This window comes from Gymnogyps californianus, chromosome 17 (genome assembly GCF_018139145.2).
Source record: "Gymnogyps californianus isolate 813 chromosome 17, ASM1813914v2, whole genome shotgun sequence".
Taxonomy (NCBI): domain Eukaryota; kingdom Metazoa; phylum Chordata; class Aves; order Accipitriformes; family Cathartidae; genus Gymnogyps; species Gymnogyps californianus.
This window is the reverse complement of record NC_059487.1, coordinates 12566418-12593459: the sequence shown is the minus strand read 5'-3', so window position 1 is coordinate 12593459 and position 27042 is coordinate 12566418. Positions and strand designations below refer to the sequence as shown.

At 42.4% G+C, this 27042-nt stretch overlaps 1 protein-coding gene across 1 annotated transcript in view; it reads right to left on the bottom strand.

Annotated features, from left to right (window-relative positions):
- PHACTR3 (phosphatase and actin regulator 3) overlaps positions 1–27042 on the bottom strand; it is a 115434-nt gene that overhangs the window by 4939 nt on the left and 83453 nt on the right. The window contains exons 8-9 of the mRNA XM_050907400.1: positions 25455–25608; positions 4170–4225 (exon numbers count right to left, since the gene is read on the bottom strand). Coding sequence (XP_050763357.1) covers positions 4170–4225; positions 25455–25608 — 210 coding nt within the window. The remainder of the gene's footprint in view (positions 1–4169; positions 4226–25454; positions 25609–27042) is intronic.

Here is a 27042-nt window from a genome sequence, read left to right as displayed (position 1 = left end):
TGGTTCTTAGTTGTATGTTTTGTTAGTTCACTACATCTCTCTGGTTGTCTATTAGAACATATAGTTACCTCTCTGTAAGGACAACGTACTGGTGCCAATGTCAGCTTTTCTTGTGCCCTAAGCTCTAACTCCAAGGAGATTTAATAAAACAACAGCCGCCACACCAACTCTCCAATTGTATAAACTTTAGAAGGAAAATCAAAATATTCCATAGTTAACCATCATTTTTTATTCTCCATATTGCTGGAGCCATTCATTGCTGTTAGATGCTGAAAAGACTTATTGCAGCAGCTCCAGGGAAAGTATGTTCTTTCCTGTATAGCCTTATTCTCAGGCTACATCTTTAGATGGTCACACTGCCACAGTAGTTATCTTTGACTTGCATGCTCTTTTTCTCTGCTATTCAGGATATGCCACTGACATCAGAACCTCTTTATCCTCACGGGGTTTCTTTTGTAGCGTTCCATTCTAACCTAAGCCAGCTTGCTTTTGTGTGTTGTGCCTATTAACATTCAAGCCGTGATAACTCCTACACGCTGACTCTAAAAATAGACGAGAGTGCTGTAACACTGTGTGCAATATATCCTTTGCCTTGGGAAACAAGTTAATGGCGTTTCTATTTCTAGTACTATCTGTTACTAAATTAAGGCATGAGCGTATGACCTGAACAAAGCTGAAGACCTAGAGAAAAATGTTTAACCATTCTGGGATTCTCTAGATACTACTGTGAAGTTTATTATACAACTTGCATTAGGTATTTCCAGTGTTAAAGCACACACGTGATTTTTTAATATGCCTCGAAAAACCACTAGCACTGCAGATGAGTTTCCAAAATGATATTTTTAGCAATGAAGTATTCTTCTCCCTTATTTTTATGCTCATTAGATTACACTGAAATGCAATCATAAGTATCTATTTAAAGTAACATAGTAGTGCATAGCTACAACTGGCTATAGTAGAAATGTAAATCAAATGATTCTAATACGCTATAATGTGCTATATTACAATTCAGTGGCAAGGCACACAAATTTAAAAGAGAGTAGGACAGCTAAAATTAGTGCTGTGTCAGGGATGAGCAGCTATTTAAGTCTGGAATGTTTAAAAAGAGAACAGGCTTTAAAAAGTAGAGTGTATTCTAAGATGTAGAGATACCTGCAAGAAGTAACTAATATGTTTCATTCAGTTTTAATTCACCCCTTCTAGAGTAGATATTCCTATCTATATATTTTTATTAAAGGAAGAGAATTTTCAGTGGCGTAGTGCCTTTTTAAGATATGACTGTGATACGCACTGAGAGAATTCCTAAAGAAAAACCACAAATACACATTTCTGATCAAAACATGCTTTTCCAAATATACTAAACATGTATAGTGACCCATTTCTATGAGCCATTCACTCAGGTCCAGTGCTTGTTCCCAGCTGCAAGAAATAAAAGTAATAGTTCTTTTAGAAAAAATAAAACAAGATTTGATAGGAAATGCTAGCAAGGGCATTATAAAACTCAGGCATTATTACAGAGACAAACCAGAGAGGTTTTTCCCATCAACATCACTCTGCCTACACTTAGATCCATTCATTAGTGAGGGCTGGTTTTATAAATCTCAGTAGAGAGACGCTCCAATTATGAAGTGGCATGTGCAGTACTGTAATTCATATTGCTGCTCTGTGAGTTATTCAGGGAACTCTTAGCTGTGCGTGACACTAAAACAATTCCTGGCGTTAAGAATGAACCGGGGATTGTACAGCGTGATTTAAGAGATGCTGCCTTCTTGAATGTGAATGTCAGCTTTCTGTTGAATACAGCAAGAACACATGTGAACACCTGGGTTGTGATTTTAGTTCACATGCTTTTCATGCTTTGTGGTAAACCAGCAGTGTTTCTATAGTTAAAGGACTTAGAAGATCAACAAAATTGTAAGAAAGTATTGGCTTTAAGTTTGCTTTTTAAGTATTACTTTTACCTCAGAAACTTCTCCCTGAGGGAGATAAGAAGTCCCTTTTTTTAATCTTACCAAGATTTGTTTTAAAATAACATAGTAGTTGCAGTTAGGCACTTGCAATATGCTTCTCATTTTGACAGAGTTGTACAAATGTGAATTATTAGTCCTTAAAACAGCTTTGGGGGTAGCATTGCTGCCGTTAGCAGTATGTATTATGAACATCAAAGATGTTAGGAAACTTAGGACGCAACTGTACAAACCCTTACAACCTGGAGGAGGTGGTAGTGATTTCACTGAGGGCCATTTATACTGCTACAGCTTTGCATGTCAGACCCAATCCAGGTGTTTTTGAAGTCCGTAACAAGAATGTCGGTATCCCTATTAATAAAAGTTGACTTTACTAATTTCCAAATTCACTCAAAACTGAGACTACAGTTGTCGCATCTGGCCAGCCTTTTAAGATAACAACTAACACAGCTAAGTGATGACCTTAACTCTTTACAAGATACCTAGCTTTTTATATAATGGAAGAAGTAAATAAAATAGAAGTGGTTCTGATCTCAGCAGAACTTGTATAAAGCCTGAGCAACTGAACTGAGGTCAATAAATTTGCTCCATGCTGGGAGCTCTTTAAATGACATACAAATCTAGACCAGTATGTTTAGCTGGCATTCAGGAAATATCTTTAATTCTGCTTTATCTTCTTTCTGCTTTATCTCTCTCTAAGCTCATTATATGAATGTATTCAAACTTTTTTATTATTAAAGCCGGTCAGTTTAACCCAGATTAAGGATGTAACCAGCACACTTCAAAAAGTAAACATAAAGGAACAGATTTTTTCAGTAGAAATCAGCTCTTCCTTAGCCAGGAAAAAACCCAAAGAAACAGATTTTCAGAGATCTTGGGTACTGACTCTTGAAAATCTGGCCCCATATTTCAGACTCTTGGGTTACTGCTTTTTCTTGTCTCTTGTGGTAGATGACAGGTGAAGTTAGGCCAAGTTCATCCGTTCACTTGCAAAGAATGTATCCTGTTTCTCATTTAGCTATGCATGTGTTAGATACATCTAATTTTACCATGTGCGATGTATGCATTGGAACAGTACTGAAAATACCGATAAATGCAAGTTGACTGTGGAAATCCTTTGTGTTAAAACTGAAATGAAATCCCCGATAACTTCAATGGCAAGAGCATAAGGCTTTTTCTATGAACTACTAAGAAAGTTCTGAGACATTAAATTTTAAGTAACAAAATGTAGATAACTTTTTTCCTAGTGAATTACAATCACATTAATAATTAAATATGAATTAAATAGCAGAGGCAGCATTGCTTGTATGACATAAACTCATGTGGCTTTATGTTTTGTGCTTGTTTAATGAGAAACAAACTGTTGTTCACATCATTCTGGTTTTTGTCTTTCAACACTAAATAGACCATGAAAATAACAGAAGTAATGTACTTTTCCTTCAAGCAGATGGCCTCCCCCTTTCTCCTGTCTGAGACCCATAATGGAGACAATTTCAAAGTTCTCTCTCACCTTCCCCTAACTTAGAGGATTCCCAGCATTTGTAAGGAAAGAGATTATGTTCAACACTTGTTTGATCCCCAGGTCAGAACGTCAATCTTTAGGAAAAGAGTTGCAGTTTTCTGCCTTGTGTTTATTTGAGAGACGTTGAGAACATTCCCCTGTGGCAGCATCTGTAACGGGCCTGGAACTGTCCCTCTAATAACTCTAATATCTCAGAATGATCTTTCTTTGACTTGTCTTTGGGAAGATCTCTAATGATATGAACAAATGTACTTGCTAGGAGAATCACACCTCTGCAAGGATGCTTTCTCCATTCCCCTTTAGCCTTGGTGGTATTCAGTGCACAGTTTGCCATGACAGTCCACATCTTGAAAAATGCCGGTCCAATTCTCATTGCACTGTGTGACACGAAGATTGTATTCCCCTCTTAGACATCCATAACAGCGTAATCAGAACGAAAATTATCTGAAAGCCTAAACTTGAACAAGTCATCCTTTTCTGTACTAAATTGCATGCCTTTATCAAGTTGTAAATTCTGATTCCTGCAGTATTTGAAACCCAGGACGTGAAAAATTAAAACTTTTAGGTACAGAAAATAATCCCAGTGAATGAATTTGTCTATTTAAAAATAATATATTCTAGAAATGCAATCACTTGTTTCAACAAACACATATAAAATACTTCAGGAAAAAAATACTCACGTTTAAGTATATTTCTTCTTTCTAGCTCCTCAACAGCAGGTCTTTGGCTGAGTCGCCTGCGGAAAAACACCAAAATCACATTTTGTACCATGCCTGTTCTTTGGCAAGTCTGCAGTATTCTGAGTTCTGGTTGGTCTTTTCTTCAGGGAGGGGACTACAAAATCCCTCTCCAGGACTCGGGAAGAAAAAAAAATACAAGAATCCTGGCACCAGAATGCTTTCTTATATTATTTTTCTCAAATGTCAGCAATGCAGGTAGAAGTTCTCCTCTAGTTTGCTCTGCTGTCAGTGAAACGCTTCCTCGGAACGTGCATCCTTTTCACCATACTTTCCAGACAGTCAGTTGGAACCAGTGCTCTCCAACAGTTAAATTCACTCTTGAGGGGGTATTTAAGGTGGTTATCAAATGAGTTTCACAGTGATCTTCTGTAGCTATCACTGCCTCTGCCTTTTAATCTCACGTAGCAGCGGGCTTCCTTTTTGCTAGTAACACCAGTGGTGCATCCTGACAAAATGCAGACTTGCCAGAAATAAAGCTTTCCTGTGGTTTCCCGACTACACATCTAACAGACCAATCCAGCAGCTCTCCTCCTGCCTGCTGAATAAAATTCATGTGCTGCTCACAGCCTCATGCTGTCTGAACGGAGTGTCTTATGCAGTTTCACCTCCCCTTTTCAGTAGTGCTGCTTCAGGATTGAGTCTTCGAATCATATGATCAGTGCCATAGCGATTTTATTCTGCATACTAAATGAGAATTCCCCACGAGACACTGCTAATATCTGCAGAGAATCTCAGGTAATTGAACCCCTCCCCTAAGCAGACACACACACATGCTGCATTTGCTAGCTTTCAAGTAATAATCCAGCAAGCAGATCGGAAAGAGTTTATGATGCTTTCTGGCCTGCGTTCTGGCAACGTTAAGGATTCTCATCGTCTCCTCTCCAGCAGATGTTGCCAAGCCAGAGATGAAGTTACAGAGACAAAGAAATACTCAGAGCAGGGACCACACTGCAAACCACTGCTGCAGTAGTTATTCCTCTACTGTGTATACGAAAGAAAGGAATGATTATAAAGTGCTGCTATAACAAGATCTACATTTTATCAAATATACAAGAGATGAAAAAATGAAGTAACTGTTAACAGACTGTAAAAGAACCGGTAAAAGTACCTGATTCTAATTTCTCCTTGTTTTGTAAGCCTCACCAAATATACCTTCAAAATCAACTCTGTATTCATATGTTATCAGACCAACAGCCCAAAATATGAATGCAACTACTTATCCTTTTTTAATCAATTTCCCTGAGATCACTGGGAAAGCTGTCATCTTTGGCAACAGGAAAGCATCACAACTACTATACCAGATTCACACCAACAGAAAACTTAGATGATGAGCTCTGGTGCTTAGAAACACCTACAGCCTAAGTCTCGTTCTTCCTACCTAACATTTTGTATCGCCTAAGATTTTTCTCCTCGTCTCTGGATTTCTCTTTGGAGTAATGAGTCGGATACTCCAGCAGTGGAAGTTGCAATAATCCAAACTGAAACAGGAATGATGCTGAAATGCCCTACTAAAGGCTTTAAACATGTATTTTAATTCCTGTTACCCTTGGACTCCTGCCTCCTTACTCATTTCCCTGTATGTCTCAGAAATGATACAACTCTGGCTAGGTTTTGTTCGAAAGAGATTAATGTGCATTTTATAATATAAATCAGGGAAGAATGACTTACTCGGAGAGCTTATCTGCAAATGAAAAGTCCACCCGACCTGCTGCTCGCAAGCCTCTCTCTCAAGCCATTCTTAATTACAGCCCTTCCATGCGAGATTTATAGATTCTCCCAGAATCTGTACATTAGATTTCAGAGGCCCCTTTTAAACTGGGGGATTAAAAGCCTAACAGAAATGATTAAAGCAGTATGAGAATACATATGTATATGAATGCTCTGTATATTTTTTTTATATATATAGTTATAATATGTATGATGGTTAATTATTTAAAACCCTGTTTCTCTTTTGGCTTTGATAAATACATGGTAGGTGCCCAGAGACAACAACATATTTCTGTGCACGCCCTCAGCTTTACCCACAACAGAAGGAAAAGGTGTAGATATACACAGGCATATAAACGCACAAGAGGGCATTGCATTTTTTTTCCTGAGTTTTTCAGAGATATGGACTACACTTCCAAGCTTTTTGTCATAGTCACGAAACTAGATGTGGACTTTTCTTCAAAATAAAATTCTAACAGGATTTCGGGAAGCTGGGGATAGAGTGAAAACACCAAATACAGTGAGAGTCATGATCAAACAATGAGAAGTGGCAACAGTACTGACATTGTTGCTACCAAGGTGTAGGGACATTTTGTGTATATCATTTTTTCTGTTCAGGAGAAGCCTCTCTCTCTGCCCAGAAACCCCTTTCGTTTGCTTTCTCCCCTGTGAGAGCTGTGCTACATGGTGGCCAGGCTCCAGGCAAAGGGGAGACGGCACGAGTTGGAGAAGGTGAAGGACTCCAGATGCCTCCACCAAGGGCTGCTGATTGTAACGAGGGGAAGCAGCTGTGAGCACAGCCCAGCCGGGCGAGCAAGGGCTGGGGGGGGCCGTGAGTCTCTGCTGAGCCGCGCTGGAGTAAATCAGGACGTGAGAGGCCCTTTCTGCAGGAGGGTCTTTTCTACATCCGGAGAGGAGCGTGCCTGCTTGCAGAGAGCACTGTCCTGCCTGATCATCCGTCATAGCAAGAAAGTAGTTGCTGCTGCGGGTATTTACTGTGCGAGCAGGGCCTGTCCTGCCCGAGTTGCTCAGCTGCTGTGGGAGGATGGAGGAGGGTGCTTCATCCCCCCACGGGGGTCTAAGCAGCCCCAGCTGCACTTTGTTTCCTCAGAAGGGGACTCACAGTGCCCCTTGATACCGCTGACTTCCCTCAAAACTCGCTGCAGCTGGGCTCGGAGCAAGATAAGGACAAACATGTTTCTGAGGGCTCCTGTCAGCTCAGCGTAGCACAGGGGAAGCTGCAGGTTACCCCTGTGAAAAATGCACATCCCTCTTGAAGGGAGCTTTGAAGTAAGAAACTGTTTCAGATGAGTTTGTGCCTGTGCTTGAGTGAGCTGTTCTCTGGGCACCGTAGGGCTCCGTGTGCTCTCCCTGAGCAGCAAGTGCTCTGTTTTGGATGTTTACTTCATATTTTTCTCTGAAGCTGTTGAAATATGAAATCCTGCCTCTGACAGAACCAGAAAACACTCCCTGTGTGTTGAGCTCGGTGCGTTTCCTCAGAAAGCGGCCATCCGGCCCTGCGGAGAGGCAGCACCGTGGCCTCAGAAATGCCACTGCGCCTCAGGGAAACCTGGCCTGGGGAAATGGCAGCCGGCTCTCCTCACACTGTTGTTGGGGAGTGCAGGCCAGGGAGCAGGGACTGAGAGACTAAGGCTCTAGAGAGGGTATGCTCAAATCTCCTATGTTTAAAGGAAACAACCTCCAGCTGAATAATGAGTATCAGCAGACTGCATCACAGCAGGGGAGCCGGTGTGTGATCCCAGAGGATGAAGCAGGCACCTGCCATGAAGGAGCCTTTGTGAAGGCTAAAAACTGAACCCTCAGTGGACTGCGAATGATCTCCACAAGCTTTGCACAGAGAGGATTTTGTATTACAGAGCTGCAGGCCATTTTGAAGCAAAGTCGAGTCCTGGCTCATTTCCTGTGGGTTCAGCAAAGTTCCTGCACCTGAGTGTGGGTGGTTGCAGGGCTCCACCCTGGGTCCAGCCTGCACCCAAGCTGGGTGCCATGCAGCTCTGGTTGTAGGAGCCATTTGAAGGTCTGAGGTGGGCATGAGGCACCAGCACTGCTGCAGTGCAGATGTGGATGGGTGAGTCTTGTGCTTTCTGTTTCTGTTGGTTTTTTACCTGGGGACTCTCAGCCCCACACAGGACTCACGTCAGTGAGGTGACTGTAAGCTCCACAGGGAGGCCTAACATAGTGCACCACTTCTGTTGTGTCACGGTAATGGTTTCTTTTCAGTTGCTTTAAATTTAGATATCTATTTCTTGTTTTTGGGAAAAGCATCCAATTGATGCTGTTGTGTTCTTGGGTGATACTAAAATCTAGGTTTGGGTATTTTTGTACTGTCTGCTGAAGCAGGAGCGCTCCCTCTGAGCACCTCTGCAGGGCCAGCCATTTTTGGAAGGGTCTTGAAACTTTCTTGAAAACTCTCAAGTAACTTGCAGGCAAGTCCTATCTCTGTCCAGATCCCCCATGGTGTAAATGCATGGACCGTCATTGATATTGCCATGGTCTCATGTTAAGAGTATCCACTCCAGGAATATGCTTCCCAATTAGCTTAAACCAAGGGGTGCCAAGAGCAGAAGTAAGCGGAGCTGAACTGGCAGCACCTCAGTCAAGGCAACTGCAGCTGCCTCAGGGAAACCAAGCAGAACTGGAGGCACCAGTGTCGCTTCCCTGTAAATGATGTTTGGATACAGTTCAGACAGAGTTTGCTGTACATGTGTCAGTAATGCTCCAAGTTTGGATAGAGACCAAAATCTGAGTATTTTCTCATAATGCTAGTCACCATAAGTTGGGGGGTGGGGAACGACACACACAACACTACATGGACAGCTGTTTCTTAAGTTCAGAAAAATAACGAAGTTTTTGTGTTACTGTTGTTCTGTGCAAAGCGAGCGTAAACCTTCAAGCACCAGGTGTTCTTCAGCTGTTTGGGGAGTGTTTGGGGGGTATTTTCAGATTACCTTTAGAATGTTTTCTCCAGTAATTTGGGCTCAGAAAGATAACTGGATAAACTTATATATTGCTATCTCTCAGAAGCTAAAGACTTTGCCTGCTCCCATGTCCTCTGCAGTGTTACTTCTGAGGGTAAGAGGAGCAGGTCATTGCAGGTTAGCTCAGTCACCTATGGTTTGCCCTGAGAACACTGCAGGTACGGCCACGTGCGCTCTTGGTCTCAAAGCACCTCAGGTGCTGAGAGTCTGTGTGTGGCCTCAAGATATTTGTTTTCTTCATGCAATGTGCACATGGGAATCCTGTGACGTTCATGAGTGTTCCATGCTGGCTCTGAGAGGGGCAATAAATCTATGCGTGTCTAACTGTTTCCCTTGACGTACATGTGCAGTGTATACCTGTAGCAAAATAGGCTGCCCAGGGAGATAATGAGTACTGCCCCTGTCAGCCCGATGGGTGGGGAAGTCTCTGTTGGTTGGTCTGGTGGAATGGGCTGCAGCCCTCCGCCACAAGAGTCCGGTTTGAGGTCCTGCTAACTAACATGTTCGACGGGCACAAGTGCAGATGCTGGAGTCAGCTTCAAGGGGAAAACCACTAATTGCTCATCCCTTCTGGAGCAAGGTCACGTGTTCAGGAGCCCAACGACTCTCGCATGTGCCTGTGATGGCTGATCAATAGATCAATATTTACTTCACACAGTCAGATTGTCTCCTTTGCATTCAAGGGAATTAATGTCTTGGGACCAGCGTTACACCAAGGTTGCTAGTATTGGACTGTTACAGGTAACGCCGAATCCTCAGTAGTCTGAGGATTTGCATGTCACTAGGATCCCAGGGTCTGCTATCAGATGGGCAATGCATCAATATGTCCTACAAGCAGGAGACGCTGCCAAGTTCTCTGTCCTCATCGTTAACCTTAGCAGTGTCTGCTTTGTCCATTATGGGAACTGCACCTCAGCAAAGCCACAGCAACCTGTGGGCTTGCAGGTGTGGGCACAGAATAGCTGATGAGAGACAAATTTGGAACGGTACAGCCCACCTGTATGTGTATGCGGCTATGCTGACTTCCCACACCTCAGACAGTCCTTTCTTTCTAGCTCCTCTTACTAGTCTGCAGTCTCACCTGCCTGGCAGACCCTAGCAAGTGTTCAGCAGAATCCAGTGCAAAAAATCTCACACTCTTGGTTCGTGGGGTTTCTTATCTGTCCTCAGAATGTGTTCCTTTGTTTAGCAAATACATTTTTGCATAGAGTCTGTTGCACAGTATCGGTATGTATGATTCTCATAAAACTGGATTTCTTTCGGATTTATAGCTCGAGCCAAAAGACATACTTTGGAATCCTGTTTCTGCTCTTAGTTAGATCCATGTGATTCTGATATTCTTCTACAAAGGGAGGGGTAGACTAGGTAGACTTGGACATGTGCATGTGCCTGTGGACTCTGGATTGACAAGTGAGCAATCAATCCAGCCTTCAGTAAGTGAGCTGTAGCCAGCAGCAATTTCATTGATTGTCTCTTGTGACAGGTCGTTTTGCAGATAGAGTTGCGAAGGGGAGTGGTGGGGAGGATTCCTCTCACAGGAGAGCTCCAGTCCAGGCAAAGGGAGGAGAAATGGGAGTGCCCTGCGCTTGCTCTTCATAAAGCAGCTTGTGTCTGCTGCCCATCAGGAGGCAAAGGCTCTGCCTCTTAAATTGGCATCTCTATTACCAGAACATCATGTTCAATTCAACAAGAAGTTTATTTTCATCCTTCCTATAAGTAGCTGTGAAGAGGATGTGTGCCAGGGCTTTGAGTCACTCACCCACTGCACTGTGGCAGTGCAGTACTGCTTGCAACGTACAATTATGGGTAGTAGTAAATCCTTGGTAGGAGGGACTTGCCTTTTACAGTCTGTACAAAATTAGAAGGCACACACTGAGACACAAACTTGTTTTTACCCCAAGGTAATTCTGGAGCATGTAAAAAGTGGTAGCTGAGTGACGTGCCAGCATTTCCCATAACAGGATAAGAGTAGTTGCTGCCATTGTTAGTAGGAGGCTAAAGAGCCTCCTGTGTGTGAAAAGGGTGAGTTGGTATTGTAGATTCTTCGAGTTGCATGCAAAAACTTTACTGCTTTAAAATTGCCCAATATTTGTGTCTCTGTTCCTTCATAAACTATTTTTGCATCCAAATAAGAAAAGTGCCTTTGGGTGTCCAGTAGAAATACTGGATAAATGCAGAGGCCGTATATGTTGCCTTACTTACATATCTTACTCATTTGTTTGGCCTTTAGTTCTGTCTGGATTTTCAAGGCTGCAAATCAGCAAGAGTTCAGTTAATTATGTTGTCACTCATCTCCCGGGTAATTACAGTTGTCCATCATTATAATTTCTGTGATGTAAGCCCTGCAATGAGGAGTTCAGATTTCAGTTGGAATGAAAACTACATACTTGCCCAGCGTGACCCTTGTATCATAACCCATTGTCTCTGAACAACCTACATCCTTGTGACAAGTTTGCTATTGCATAGTGTTAAGCACTGCTTCATGATAAGCACTGTGTGGGCTGAAATACACCAACAGAGCCAGGATCTAATTATGTGAGAGGATTCAGATGGAGAAGGCTTTATGGTAATCACTGTTTTCACCACCTGTGAAAGCCCCACTGCATTTGACCTTTGGTTTCATAGTTTTCTCAATGTGTGAGGAAGAAAGGCCAGACACAGCTGGAGAGCAGAGCCTGTCTCTCAGTTCAAAGGCCTACTGCAAAGCTCAGTGAAGATGCTGAGCATCCTTCCATCACCTTAAGGAGGCTTTTGCTTTTATACCTCTCAACATGCAGTTAAGGACTTTTGGAGGATGTTGTGGCACATTCCAGGACCAACATAACAGAAGGGGTTTCATTTTCACTTGAGCTATTAGTTAATATACAAGAAATAACGTGCCTATGCTAGGGTGTAAATGTAATAGGTGCTTATTTCAGAACAGGAGTTTCCTCCTCTCCCTTCTATCTGCTCCCCCACTCTTTGGTTTAACAGATAGTAGATCTGTCCTGTTTGTAATAGAATTACAATATTCAGTCATTAGGGTGACAAAAGTACAACTGATTAGTCAGCCAAAGACATGCTCAGAGTCTGTAGTTTGATGAGTGTTTCTTTTGGTAGCAATGTCAGCGTGAGCAGCACTACTGCTTGCTCTTGCTTCTGCTTTGCCTCGCAGCTGGGCAAAGAACTGGTTTGGGGAATACATTCAAGTTAAAAATAGCTCAGCAAGAAAAACTGCTGAAAGAACATGCTCTTCAAATAACAGTGCAAGTGGTGCAGACTCCCAGTGCAACTCCTCTGCTGAAGGCTGATGAGGGCTCAAGGCTGTGTATTAAAATGTATGTTGAAGGGTCTTCCAACTGAAACCACGTGCTGGTTATGATCTGGGTCACACTGTGCAGGTCACTGAAAATGGTGAATAATGTTTCATTGCAAAGCAATAGATTTTTTTTCTTTTTTTTTTTTTTTTTTCTTTTTCTCTGAAGCAGGAGTAAAACTCTGGAGCCCTGTGTTCCCACAGAAAAAAAAAAAAGCAACGTTACATATCTCAGAACATTGAGAACATTGTGGGTTTGATGCTTCAGGACAAGCAAACAAAAGGAATCACATAAATCCCAAGGTTTTAGTTCTATCCGATTATGTATGTATTACCATTATATTATTTTAAATAAAGACATCTGCCACTGCTGAAGTGATACTAAAATCAACTCTGATAGCAACTGCTTGAGCAACAGTAGGGAGTGTGCAAGTCAATCACTAGTAGACCAGAAGCAAATCTTAGCCCAGTGGTGGGAACTGCCACTTTACTGAGACTTTCCAATACTCCTAGTGAAACAGTTGCATACTCCTGGGTGCTTACTGGGTAATGATATGTTCAAAAAGAAAAAAAAATAAAAAGAAAAAAGATGTTAGGTTTTAACTTCACTGTATAAATTATGCCTAATACAGTGCTTGTGCTTGATCTCCTCCAGGGAAACTGAGGCTGGCTTGTCAGCCACCCTTGAGCCCTGTAAGTAATGAAGGGTCTGCAGACTCATGACTTAGCTTCCTGGGCAGTCAGGAACGCAATTTCAGCCACCACAGTCAGAGGGAACAGGGACAGGAGGACAGAAAGACATGTCAGTTTGGACTGTAGCACTAGCTACGTTTCAGAGTCCATCAAACAGAGATACTGTACGTGGATGGAAGTGTCCCAAAAATGTCCTGAATTCAGCTAGGATGCTCACTGTTGCACAGCTAGTGTCAAGATCCTGCAATACTGTCCACTTAACTTATGAACAGTTGCCCCTACCAACAGATGCCACTGCAATGTACAACTGTGGGATTTGGATCACTGGAAGAAACCACAGCTGGATTTGCAGACAGCAGACAAAGAAATATTGGTATGCATAGCTTGTCAGCCTGCCTCTGCTGACTATATGTAAATTCTCCTCCACCCCCTCATTTAATGCAAAATGATTTGAGAATGGCCATTCTTGCCATGGGTACAAGCTGCTGAGAATCTCCCCATGCAATGTGAGCTCTGGAGAATATGCTTCTCTGTTCCCTGTAACCTGTATTTGTATATAAAGGACCCTTTGGCAATCTGCAAAGTCTGTGAAGTGACAAATAAACATCTGCAGGCATATTTGCCGTTGCAAGGTGTTGCATAAAGCAACAGCAAGGATTTACCCCAGAGCTGGTGCTATCAAGCTGTGTGAGCCTACTAACCCAGCAGCTTCAAACCCTAACAGGAGAGGGCATGCGATTGCACTTTGCAAACTGCTTGTAATGTCAGACTTTATGCCAAGGGACAACTTTCTTAATTACTGAAGTAAATCAAGGAAAATGCAGTGCTCTCTTGCCTTTGTGTAATCCCTAAAGAAAAAACCTAAATGATAGTGATTCCTAAAGTTGCAAATGCTTCTGGGATAGACAGTCCCTGCTGGGACCATATGTATGGCTGCACACCTGCTATCAGATTGTGGGAATCTCTCTGGGAACACTCTCCCTGGCAACACAAGTACTTTCTAGTTCTCGCCTGTCACTCACCCACACAGCATCTCCAAAAGGATGGGATATCCCTGCCTTCAGATAGCATATCACCATCTGTTGTACTATTTTCTGTTTCTCTCGTGCACGCTATTGTTAGCCCAGCGTTTTTCAGCACAGAGCTAGACCAACAGCTTGCCCTCATGCTGTCATTAACCAAGGCTGGCCAGAGCCACAGAGCCTTTGCCCACAGCATGCTCTGAATCCTGCTTCTTTACTGCAGTGCCAGTTATTTTATTTTAATCTTTTGCTTTTTTTCAAAATTTCTCTTGAGGTTATCTGTTGATTTTCAATGCAAAGAGCATTCCCGCTATCAGCATGCAGAGTGAAATGAGAAATTCCATTGACAACTCAAAGATGTGGCCCAAGCACTCTGTAGGAGTGTGAGTCCCCTGGTCGCAATGACAGGAATAATCATCTATTTTGTGGTTACTTCACCAGCAGATCTTATAGTGCTCTGCAAAGCTGGTCTATATGGTTATCTCTATTGTACAGAATAGGAAAATGTGGCAAAGTGTATTGTCTGGAAAACCAGACTTGCAGACCCTCCAGGGATTTATTCACTTCCCACTGCAAATGGTATTTTAGTGATTCTGTTTTTCTTTGTTTTTAAATTGGGCTGAGTGAGGAGTATGACTTGTCACTTGATGCCACAAAGCGTGACACTGAGCATTACAGACAGGCTAACTTACATGAAAATGCAGAGAGGATTTGAATTTAAAAATGTCATCTTCATATTCTATTTGCTCTTCCCCAATGTTTTTTGGGACCCTCCTTAGTTTCATTTAGGATCCTGTGCTTAGTTATGGTGGTGTAAATCCAAATAGAGGTTGCTGGCAAATTTCAGTCAGGATAGAAAATTCTGAGCTTTTGAAATCTGAGTTCCCCAATTGAATAAAATGTATGAATTTAATTATGTAACATTTCCTATTGACCTGAGCATTTAGTTTTGACATTACTGCTATGATTTGTTGTGGTACAATATACGCTGTCTTTTACTGTCAAAGTGCAAGGCTGCGACAGAAAACCTTTGTGAGGTCTCCATGTTCTTGGGAAAGGATTCAATTTTACCACATCCGTGTCTCGTTAGAGTTGCTTTCTGTCTGCTGAGTCACTGCTAGGATAGGGGTAAGCTAAGCAGAGCAATGTAAGGTGGCAGTGACTTCATGAAAGCTAGAACAGGCCTTGACTCTCTGCAAATGACCTCCATCATACACTGGTTTTCTAGGCTTTTGTAGCATGGTTTTTTCATCGCAGCTGATGCACAGCAAGTCACAGGTAATGCTGCATTTGAGTGCTGGGCCTCCAGTCCACCAGAAAGTCCCTGCTAACCCTGAGCTTCCTGCTTCAATCATCCTTGTAGACCTAAGCTTGGTATTTCCACAGGACTATCGTTCTCTGTTATCTTTTTCCTTTATGTTGTAAACAGGCTGCAAGAAGATTTCTTTAAACTTAATTACATGATGCCTATAAATATAACTTTCCTTACCACATTAGTATTGGTTTGTTTAACCTTTTCTTGAGGAGGAGGATTTTTCCCCTGTTGGGTGGTATTTGGAAGTACTGTAGCCACTCCCTGTGATAATTATAATAATAAGGCTGCAGTGTAGCCTGACCAGAATATGGCTTTTGCAGACACCCTCCAATTAGCCTGATCTCTTTGCAATAGACCAGCTGCTATCTGGAGAGAATGTTGTGAGATCCTGGCTTTTTATTTTTTTTAACATGATTTCCAAAAAACTAATGAAGTATTAATTCATTCAGAATTTAATTTGCTTAATGAATATGATCATCTTAAGCAAATGACAATGGCTGTTCATCTGTGAGCCATGTAGTCTTGATTTTAAGGGCTTTTTTTCAACAGTGAGGCACTTCTGGTTTCATTCTGGTGTTTGTCTCTTGGCCGAGTAGTATTTTGTATAGTTTTAACAAAACAAAATAACTATCACATCTTTGTACAACAATGGACTAACTAGATTGAAGTAACCTGTTTCTAATGCAATTTAAGACTCAGTTTTTTCCAACATGCTGGTTCTTCAAGCAGATGTGTTTCCTAGTTGCCTTGATACAGTCCTCTGCGTAGGTGGACTTTCAACAGAAGGAGGTCCTCAACCTCCAAAGGTGTTGTCTGTTTCTTTTTCATTTCATTGGATAAATACTTGAGCATGGATTGATAAATCTGGGAGTCCTTTTTTGTCTTTTGGTGTGTTACATGTGACAGCTAATGAAAAAGATAGAAAATGAGAGTGCTTTCCAGGGAAAAAAAACCACTCTCCAGAGTCTGGAGAGGTCAAGGAAGTGTGCTGGCCACTTGGATGAGTTAATTATCCTGAAAAACAGATACTGAAGGAAACTTGCGGTGCTCTGTTTGACCCAAGTAGCTCCCAAGCTACACAAATAAAAAGGAAAACCCCCACAAGACCTGATTACACAGCTGCAGCTTGCCAGGTGGGCACAGGCAATGGAATCAAAAAGATTTAGCTAGAACTACATTTTAATAATTGATATGACTGTACAGTATTTATTAAGTAGTGCTTGATTAAGTACTGTTAAGATTAAGAACAGACCTTATGTTCTGACCTGTTTTCTCTCCTTTCCCCCCCCTCCCTATTTTCTAAATATTTATTTTCTTTATTTTTCACCCCCCTCGCCTTCTCTAAGGTTATTTCAGCAAGGTAGAAACTGTGCTAGACTGACCCAGTTTTTCTATATGAAAGCAGCAAGCCCAAGCCTCTGATTCCTAGGAGGAATTAAGATCTTGAATGAACCAGGCTACAGAAGTTGTGCTTAGAGCCGCAGGAGGAGGAAACTGTAGTAACTCTAACAGTGTTTGGAGGGCCAGCAACTGCACTGTATGAATTTCAGTTTCCTTGGATCACATGTGGTGAACCAGTTCTTGGAAGAGAGTCCAAAAACATGCTCGAGTTTTTCACGCAAAAGTGCAGATGACTCATCTGACAACACTGCCCCATAAATCAGTGATAACATGCTGCTGTGGTGCTAGCTATATGCCCTCCAGGTATGGTGTGCGCAAATGTGACACCGCACAGCAAGAAAGCTTTGTCTCTTCCCTTCCCCAAACTAAAAGCCACACTACAAATTTTGTGGGAGAAGTGAATTCTATCCGCTTAGGTATTCTGCAGGCAATTCACAGCAACAGTTATGGTGAAACTCATTTATAGCCAGTCTGCATATAAATTTGGTTAGGTTTAAAAGGAGGGCGGGGGGGAGAACCAACACAATACCAAAACTACCCCTCTCTCTCTCTTGTTCTTATATGCTTTCAAGTGGCAAGTCTGAAATTGGGTACGTTAAAACTGAAAAACATGCAGCCAAACCCCTTTCTGGCTGAGATTTTGCTTATAGCAGTTCATAGTCTTTCAGATACATACTGTCTATCCTATCTTGCTTGTTTCAACTACAGTGAAGTAAGTGCTTGGCTTTAAGCACATAAAACATTTTTCCTGAATTTCATTAACAGGTCTAAAATAAAAAAACTAATCCTAAATAATCTCAGTAACACAGCAACCATCCCCACAAATGGTGAGGGCTGCCACCGTGAATGCCTCAATCCCTGCTTCAACCCTTGGGTTATCAGTAGCTCACAACTACTACAGCACCTTGTTCTGGTCAGGTTTTTGTCATAAAACAGCACAAATGGCTGTGACAAGCAGAGCAGCTTACTTTGGTCCCTATCGATTAAGCTCTGCAAATTAAATTAATTTCTTTCTTACTTGTGCTGCAGATCCAAACTAGATTAAGGACCTGAATCATAATCCAGTGTAAGGTGAGGCATTACAGAGCATTATTGGCTTTCTGCAGATCTCCATTTTGGTTTATGACTGCTTGTCACTTTACAGGCCTAGGGCCCAGCTCTTCAGGCATGTGTAGATGCCTTATTCCTGAGAGAGGATCTGAGCCTGAACACATGCTGCTATTTGTAGGCAGTTCAGCAGGGCAAAACAAGTGCACTATTTTCTTCCCTAAAATGTTTTTTCTTTATTTAATTACACTTGCTTTAGCAGTTTTCCTGCAAGTTTATTTACATAATTATGCTCCCTTGTGATACGTTACAGCTTTCTGAACCCTGATTTTTTAATTTCTAGTTTCACATGTGCCACTTACGCCAGAAGACCTATTCAAGGAATTGATTCCGTGTCCCAGAAAAGGCCCTGGATATTCCTCTCTGTGTTTACACCTGCTGCTCTGCTCTTCCCTTCCCTGCTGTGCACACCTGCTGCCCTTGCCTTCACTGTGCTGTGGAAAACATATTTGATTATGAATTCCCAGCACTGGAGCCAGGGAAGTAGACCAGAGCAGTGCAAGGAGTTAGTGTCTTCCCAGAAGACAATCTCTCATCAGCTGTACCCCAGACATTGTCCTGGTTTCGGCTGGGACAGAGTTAACTCTCTTCTTAGTAGCTGGTACAGTGCTGTGTTTTGGATTTAGTGTGAGAATAACGTTGGTAACACGCTGATGTTTTAGCTGTTGCTCAGTAGCGCTTATCTTAAGCCAAGGACTTTTCAGTTCCCCATGCTCTGCCAGCAAGCAGGTGTGCAAGAAGCTGGGAGGGAGCAGAGCCAGGGCAGCTGACCCGAACTAGCCAAAGGGGTATTCCATACCATAGAATGTCATGCCCAGTACATAATCAGGGGGGAGTTGGCCAGGAGGGGTGGATTGCTGCTCGGGCATCGGTCAGCGGCTGGTGAGCAATTGCCTTGTGCATCACTGTTTCTTTTTTCCTTCCAACCCCGCCCTTTTTTTTTGTTGTATTCCTTTTCATTACTACTATTATTATTATTTCATTATTACTATTGTTAGTATTATATTTTACTTTAGTTATTAAACTGTTATTATCTCAACCCACGAGTTCTGCCTTCTTTCCGGATTCTCCTCCCCATCCCACTGGGAGCACCGGGGGGGGACGGGGAGTGAGGGAGCAGCTGTGTGGTGCTTGGCTGCTGACTGGGGTTAAACCACGACAGCCCTGGCCATGTGAAACTTTTTCTTGTCCCCGGGCAGAGGTAACTGCCCTCTGCAATGACACTTCCCCATGTTTGCACAAAGTAAATATCCAGCCTTTTCAACAGGAGGTGCGTGCTGAATCCTTAATGATACAAACCTGCACTGAGAGCAGCTTTGAGTCGTGTGCATGTTGTTCAAATCAAAAACTAACACACAGGACTAAGTCCTCTCTGTTGCAACCCTTTATAAATGAATTAGTGTGTTCAAAAATTCTTGCCAAACATGCTGTGGGCTGGTCTGAGACAGCAAATTGCTCTTTCTGGTTCAGCTGCAGATCATGGCTCTTGCCCAGAGCTGATAGGGTGCTCCATAATTAATTGTGCGTGCACTGTACTTCATTAGTGAAGCAAGCAAGCACCTCTGGTTAAAGAGCTTCTGTCCAGAGGGTCCATTATGATCACACACTCAGGGCAGTTAGGTTTGTTACTTGCTGACCAGGGATTCACATTAGTGAAGTTCATTCTGGTTTTGCAAGTGTAATACCTGAAAGGGAACAAAGGCTACCTTTCTGAAGAGCTCTTCAGTCCTTAAGAGAAAGGGACAGGGTAGCCAAGGTATAGCATGTACAGATGTACCTGAACCTCTTCTAATACATGTATTTGAGCTGCACTGCAGCTCCTTTGGACCTGAAAAGCCCTGTAAACAGGAGGCTAAACTGACTCATTGCTTGGAGACGTTAACAAAACTTGAGCTTTCTCCCTTTCCTCCTGATTTTTATCCTTGAAGGCTGTCTCAGAGTAACTCTGGCAGCAGACACTAAACCTCAGCCCCCTTGACTGTAAGGCCAGTGCTGTCTGTCACTGGGTGCATAACAGGGTTTCCAACAGTATGTCACTGCCTGACGCCAAGGAAGGGCATAGGGAATATTAATGCCTATGGGATCCAGACATCTAAATCCTGGAGGCAGCTCCAAAAAATCTCAGCTATCACTTGCACCTCCCCCATTCTTCTAATCCTTCCCCCCATCCCCCACAATCTTTTTCTTTTCTGTAGCCTGAAAAGCTGAGCCTATAATGGAAAAGGGACAAAACATTTAAAAAATCCCAAATCCTCACACAGCACCATGTTTAAAAAGCACTCGGGCACTGTGCAAGCTGTTAATAAAATACTGCAGCCACATGCAAATCTCCAACAGCAACCCCCCAGCTGGTCCCCGCTGCCAGCATCTCGTCTTGCTGTCTAGTGCAGAGCAAGGAGAACGGGAGACTCCCTCGGCTTACACACACGCCCACAGAATTAAATTGTAGCTCTATATATAGCTCCCGTCTCATGCGAGGAGCTGAGGCTTTCACAGACGCCCACGCTGTGCTTGCTGGGGTTATTTTTAGCATCAGTGACAAGGTTACCTGGATGATTCCTGCCAAATAAGTACGAAATGCATTAAATTGTACACAGCTAATTAGCGGTGACAGCTGATCTTCTCTTTGTGCCTGCCCCTGCCTTTCTGTGTCTGGAGCAAATCTGTGTCAAGTCTTCCCAGCCTTCTGAAATCAGGGCAGTTCCCTGATTTCTAGTTCAGCAAGTGGGAGTTTGAGCACAGTCGGAGCTTCATCAAAAAACCTTTATAATCTCCAGGTGAATTTAGGCTAGTCTAGAGACTGAGACATTAGTCTCAGTTCAGGATCTACTTAATTTCTGCAGCAGGGCTACTAGTAGTTTATACACCAACCACCCCCACCCTTTTTTGGTCAAAATCAAATAAAATATTCCCCAAAGTTCTGTGGATTCAGCCCAGTTTCCCACTGAATCGCTCAGTCTGGAGGGCCGATGCCTTTTTAGTGAGCAAAGCTGCACTGAGACATTTCTGTGAGGAAGTGGCACTGGACATGCTGTTCTTGGGAAATGGGGCACAGCTTTTCTTTCGTCAATAGGTAAAATTTTCCTTTATGATTGCTCTGTGTTGAACTGTCACACTTTATGCTTTTAGGCTGCAAATCTGAAGCGCTTTTTTCTTGGTATTGTTCTGTCTCCAGCAGCACTGTGAACTTCACGCTCTGTTACAGAAGGCTGAGGTACAAACCAGGGTCTAATCTGGGTGTGCATTTAGCTACATCTGCAGTTTCTGGGCAAGTCAACTTGAAAATGCCTTTCCAAGAACCTCAGGGCAGCACTAGAACTACAGATTTCCAGATGTGGTAAAGTACTGAATAAAGATACCTCCTTTTCACTTTACATTGCCAAGAAACCTTCCTCCAGTATGATCCACTTACCCATGCCAAGATTTTCAATGTGGTAAAGATCAGTTTTAGGTGCTCGAGTTTTGGTTCCGCTCTGTCCCCACAAAACCATCATTCTTCCTGTCTGACTTCTTTGATGCCCACATTTCTGTAACTGAACTCCTGTCTCCATAATCTTTTCAGTGCCGCTTAATGCATCGTGTCTACTTATGCAAATATCCAAGGGGGTGAAACAGAACATGAAGTGAAAATTACAAGTATAATCTTTTCCGGGAATTCATGTTTCCATTGAAACATTAAGTAATAATGGAGTGTCTTTAACTGTGGTTATACAAGGCATACTTGAGAAGTACCAACCACCCAGGCAGTTCAAACATTAACTTTCTAAACAGTCAGATACCAAATTTAATTAAACAACATTTTCCTGCGTCACTCTTCAGTCTAGCAACTGTTTTACTCCCCCAGGTTTCAGCTTAAACCCCTTCTAGAACAAAGTGAGTCTGTAAGGCAGAAAGCAGTTATTGCAAATAATCGTACTTGCAAATGTCTTTTCTGCCTCTTGACACAAAGAGCTCTCAATTCACTGAATTCCACTGAGAGCTTATTATCTGCACTCCGAACACATAATAATGGGAACCAAGACCTGTTGGGAGCCCTGTTGCCAATGCACAGTAGAATATTGCAAGTGCACACCATGGCCTGGGGCACTGGGGATGCATGAATTAGTAAGAGAAACACTACTGGAAAGGGAAATCTGGGGAAAATGGAATACTGCCATTTTGGATGGAGGAGGAGGGAGAAGTGCATGTTTCCATGGCAACAAGTGGTAGACTAAATTGGCTGGGAGCACGAAATATGGGAAATACACTTTTCAAAAGCAGCAGTGCACATAAATGCATACTTGAATCTGTACTCATCCTGCTGTCAGTCAATAATAAACCTGAAGTCAGTGGACTTGCACTGCTGTAAATGTAGAATCTGGCCCAAAGGATACAACAGAATTCCTCAATCTCTCTTTTGAGATGGAATGAGTGGGAAAGTGAAGAAAAATAGAGATTTTAGCTTTGACTGCATAAACACTCATCAGCATGATAGCAGAGAGTTGGTTTTCTCAGCAGGTTCACAACTACTGTTGAAATGTATTACAACCAGCACCATTTAAAAAATACAGCGGTTTTGAGAAAATGTTATTTTTTTGTTTCCCCATTTTTGAAGTTACATAGACACTATTATTCAGTATATTTTGCACGTTATATACGTCAGCACAGCTTTCCCTCCAGACTACAGAGCTAGGCTGTGTTAGCTGTGGGACTGAGACAATTTGCGAGACAGCTATAGACTTTCAAATCCCTACAAATGTGCTGAAAAATACTGATCTTGAAAACAACTGCCTGTTTACTTGCCATTCTTATGCAGACAGCCATCGAAAAACTACTCACTAATCTGCCCGTACATTATTCTTTTGTGCTAAAGTACAGGTCTATATCATGATGGTACACATGGATTCATAACTGAGCCTGCAAGTCCCACTGCTGTTACCAAAGCGTTACTAGTGCAGCAGCAGCAGCAGCAACATGCTTTTATCTGCATAGGTAGTGGCACAATCATACAGAGAACAGACTTTTCTATTGGATCCCATTTCCTGGTCAGTACTCCACACCTGAAACCTTAGCAGTACATTCCTTAGCTATAAACTTCCAAGTTGTCACAAAGAGACTATGCTGCACAAGTACCAGTAAAATGAATGAATTTAAAGACCTCAAAGTCTCATCCAAGAATTTCACTCTTCCCAGTGTGGTTACATTTCCATGCTACTGCGAGGTTGTGCTCTGAGTGGGGACTCTGGGGTGGTCTGCGTTTTGTGGAGTGAGTCCTAGTCAGAAACTCCACGGGGATATCTCTAGGGCTTTGACTCTTTGGGCTTTACTAGTACCCATTTTTACTTTGGGGTTGGTTTTTTTTGGACACATACTTGCTTTTCCTGGTGTAAATATTTTCCTGCATGCGTCCACCACCTGAGCTTGTTTGCACGGTCATGTTCTATTCTGGTGAATGAGTTAAGAGCTGAGCTGAGCTCTGCCAGTGCACATATGTGCTGGAAGTTGTGTGGGAGATTGCTTCCAATCTGTTTTGCCATTCCTGGCTATTCCAGCAATCTCTGCACCGTCTGTTCCCCGAGATGCACTGAATCTTCCACGTTCCAGGAGGAAGGAGCTAAATGAAAGCCTGTCTTCCAGCACTTGGAACAAAGATGGCTTTTAGCCATCCTCTAGACATTACCAATGAGACTAATGGCCTGCACCACAGATTGCTCCGTGAGACCACAGCAGACAGTATGAATGCTTCCTTCACTGCACTTACCTATAGGCAGTACATTTCCTAGCTTCTAGTAATGACCAGCCCTTTTCTTCACCAGTAGAGCAGTTTCCTTTTTAAGTCCTTGTACTGACCCTTGACTTTAGGTATGCCTCCTTTAAAATAATTCTTTAGGCTCATTATTAAGCAAGTAAATGGTAAATGAGAAGAAAGGGATAAAGCCTGTAGTTATACCACCTGAAGCTGCAATTCCATTAGACCTTTCACACTAAGAGAATTCAGGCTGTATTGAAAAGAGATGTGACCTTCTCTGTCGCTGACCATTTCAGCAATGTGAGGCGTGGCTGGATGTGAGATAATCTTCTCAGTCAGTGAATACTCTGTGACGGTCGAACTTGGTTTTAGGGATGCAGTGGAGTGGAAGCCATTTTTTGTGTATTTTAGAGCCATAAAATTAGGCTCCTGACCTATGAAGACATTTCATGAGCAATTGACTGGCCAAAATACTGGAATTAACAATATCAGAGTGCAGCCTGAAATATTTCCCTGAACTGAATACACAAAGCTTGCAAGGTCAAGATGATCAAGGCCATGCTCGAGGTCCATGACACTTTCCTTCCTAAGATGATGGGTATTAATGTGGCACATCTATGATTTGCTCTGCCTGTAACTCTTGGAACTTAATGTAAATTGTAATGTGATATTTTCTTACTTGTATGGGATGTACATGTTTTTTGTAACAGGGACTGTCATCTGCTCTGTCTTGTGCAGTCACTGGCACAATGCACTGTTCTCCTTTGGGTGTAAAGTGTTACCATGCTACAAAGAATAAACAGCAATCACTGAGAACGGAGGAAGGTGATTACTCCATCTCCAACGTTGCAGAGGCATCATGAAGTGCACCCAAAATCTCATCTATGTTCACTCAGCAGCTCATTTCTTAGCTGAGGGCAAGTGTGGTGATGGCAGTGATGTTTTCCTCCATAAACTCTGGTCCATTAGGACTTGTGGTCTGATCCATATGCGTGCTTCTCATTCCCTGTCCCCTGAGGTAAAGTTTAATCAAATGCACACACATGAATGAGCTAGCCTAAATATCAATAAATGTTTCTTTCAGGAGAGGCTTGAGATATTTAATATTTAATAAGCCTTGAAAATGAACTTCTATTCATGTTTCTCAATTTGATTCCAAGCATTTTGGCGGCGAGCAGTGCTCACTGTCCCAGTGTGGGCAAGCGCAGCACAGATTATTTAACAATCCACTTTGTCTCATCTAAAATATTCATGTTTGCAGATATCCAAATGTAGCTCTTAAACACACACAAAAAACAAGTGGTGCAGTCTGAGCCTCAGAGTTACCTTAAATCTTTGCTTTAGGCTACATGCCACAGTAATGCTATTTCTCTCATAGCTCTACCCTGTTGCCCTGGTTACTGATCAAAACCAGACCATCCCTGCCGTCCCTGCAGCTGGACTTACACAAACACCTTACCCATGTGAGGGCAATGCTGCTGAAGTTGCTTCTTCCTTAAAGCAGAAATACAGCCACCAATGCATACAGCAGCTTTCCCTTGTTCAAGTAAATATGCAGCTATAACAATTGCCTTTATCCTCAAATTCAGCTAGCGCTGACAAAGCAAAATCAGGTTAATAAATGATTATATTATTATTTTTGTTAAAGCACTAGCCTTTCTGGAGGACCTTCAAAATCTTGATTACGTCAGTGGAGCTGCAGGTAGATTTGGCAGAATTTTGTCTCCCACATTGACTTCTGTCTTGTTTTCTGTCAAAATCAAGGGAATCCTGACTGAAGAGGGGGTTAAGATTTTTTTTCTTGTGGCTGATTGACAGCTGAAAATGTGCTATATTAGTTTGTGTATGATTCACTGCAGGAAATGGACTTGGGGGTGGGTGACAGTGTCTCATCTGACAGTACTCAGAGGACGCTCCATTGTAAAAGGAGGTTCCTCCCTGTTCTTGGATGGACTTACTTTGAGAGTTTCATTTCAATTTGCTGCCGGATTTCCTGTCTTTCCTCATCTGTCCTCCTTGGGAAAATATTCCTGTCTTCCAGCTCCTGCTTACTTGGTCTGTTTCGTAGTTTTACTGCCAGCAGTTCTTTCTTGCATTTTCTTGGCAAAGTACCTGGGACATGCATTGAAAAGAAAGTTATTAGAAAGACAGCTCCTGGAGATGAAACATGAACATATGAAGAGCAGGAAACCTACAGAGTGACAGTGATCTGCATGTTAGTGTGCAATGAGCAGTTGTACACATTAATATAAGTAAGTAGCACTACAGTTGTGCAGGGCTTAGACACAAAACTGCTGACAAATGCAGAAGGATCATATTCCTCTGTTATCTTTGTTAAGCAAGCAGTGCTCTCAGGTGAAAATTATTTGCAGCTGAGACATGATTCACATCACTAGTTTAGAAGTCAAAGGCTGTGCATCTTGCCTCAGTCCTCTGAGCATCCCTATAGCCCAGAGCAATCCCTATTTCCTGAACCATTTAGTGGTTCCTTTGCAGAAGGACTGGATCGCTCAGTGGCAGGAGTGGCCGGGACAGGTACACCTTCCTCTCTGGGTCACCAGGTATAACCAGGAATAGATAATGGTAACTGAAACAATCGAAGTTGTTGCTTGGCATGTGTGTATATATGCACACACACATATATATATTAAAAAAAAAAAAAGTCATTCTGGTTTTCTGGCATTAGAAAATCAGAATTGTGATCAGACACCGTGTGTAACTCTAACACTAAATGTAAGCCATTATGTATGTCTACATCCTGTCCAGTGTGACAGTGTGTCATAACAGAATTTCATTTAGCAATCGGTACTATACTGTTGACATTAGGCCTTTCCCTCTGAAGAGAGCAGGGGCAAATATTCCAAGGAATGAAAGAAAAGGCCAGGTTTTATGATGATTTTCAGAATGCTGGCAACTTAATTGGGCGTTCGGGCAGTAAGAGACACAGATACTTACTGTGATTGCATGACCTGTTGTGCTTATTGTAAAAATATGATAACACATGTTTTCCATCAAACCAGACAACCTAAAACATTGCCATTACAGAAGAACTGTTCATAGGAGAACATGCAGCAACTGTTTTGAGTAGGAGGCTACTGCTCTTCAGTGTGCTGGATGTTGAGTCCTTGATGCTGCCCCTCTGATGACATTAGAAACATCCTTTCACTCTTACTAGAGGGAACTGTGTTTGAGCTTAGGTGTTTCTGTATCTCTGGTGTAACTCTTCAGACTTCAGCAGGCTAAACAAATGAAAATTGGACTCCTGAGCTTATAAAACCATTTTGCCATGTGTTTGGAAAGGTACGCAATAAAATGGCTGTAAAGTAGAAAGCCATCTTTATTTTCAAATGCAGACTGAAAGTCTGAAGTGATGTCCATATTTGATGAGAGGTAGCTTGCTTATGATGGGAGGAGAAGAAGAAGGACATGCTATTAAAACCAGTGAGCTGCTGAGTCATACTGGTAGGACTGCAGTCTTCAGCAATCATGTCACAGGTAGGTTGTCAGCAAGTAAATTCACACCAGATCCCTGCATGCCTCTACTGT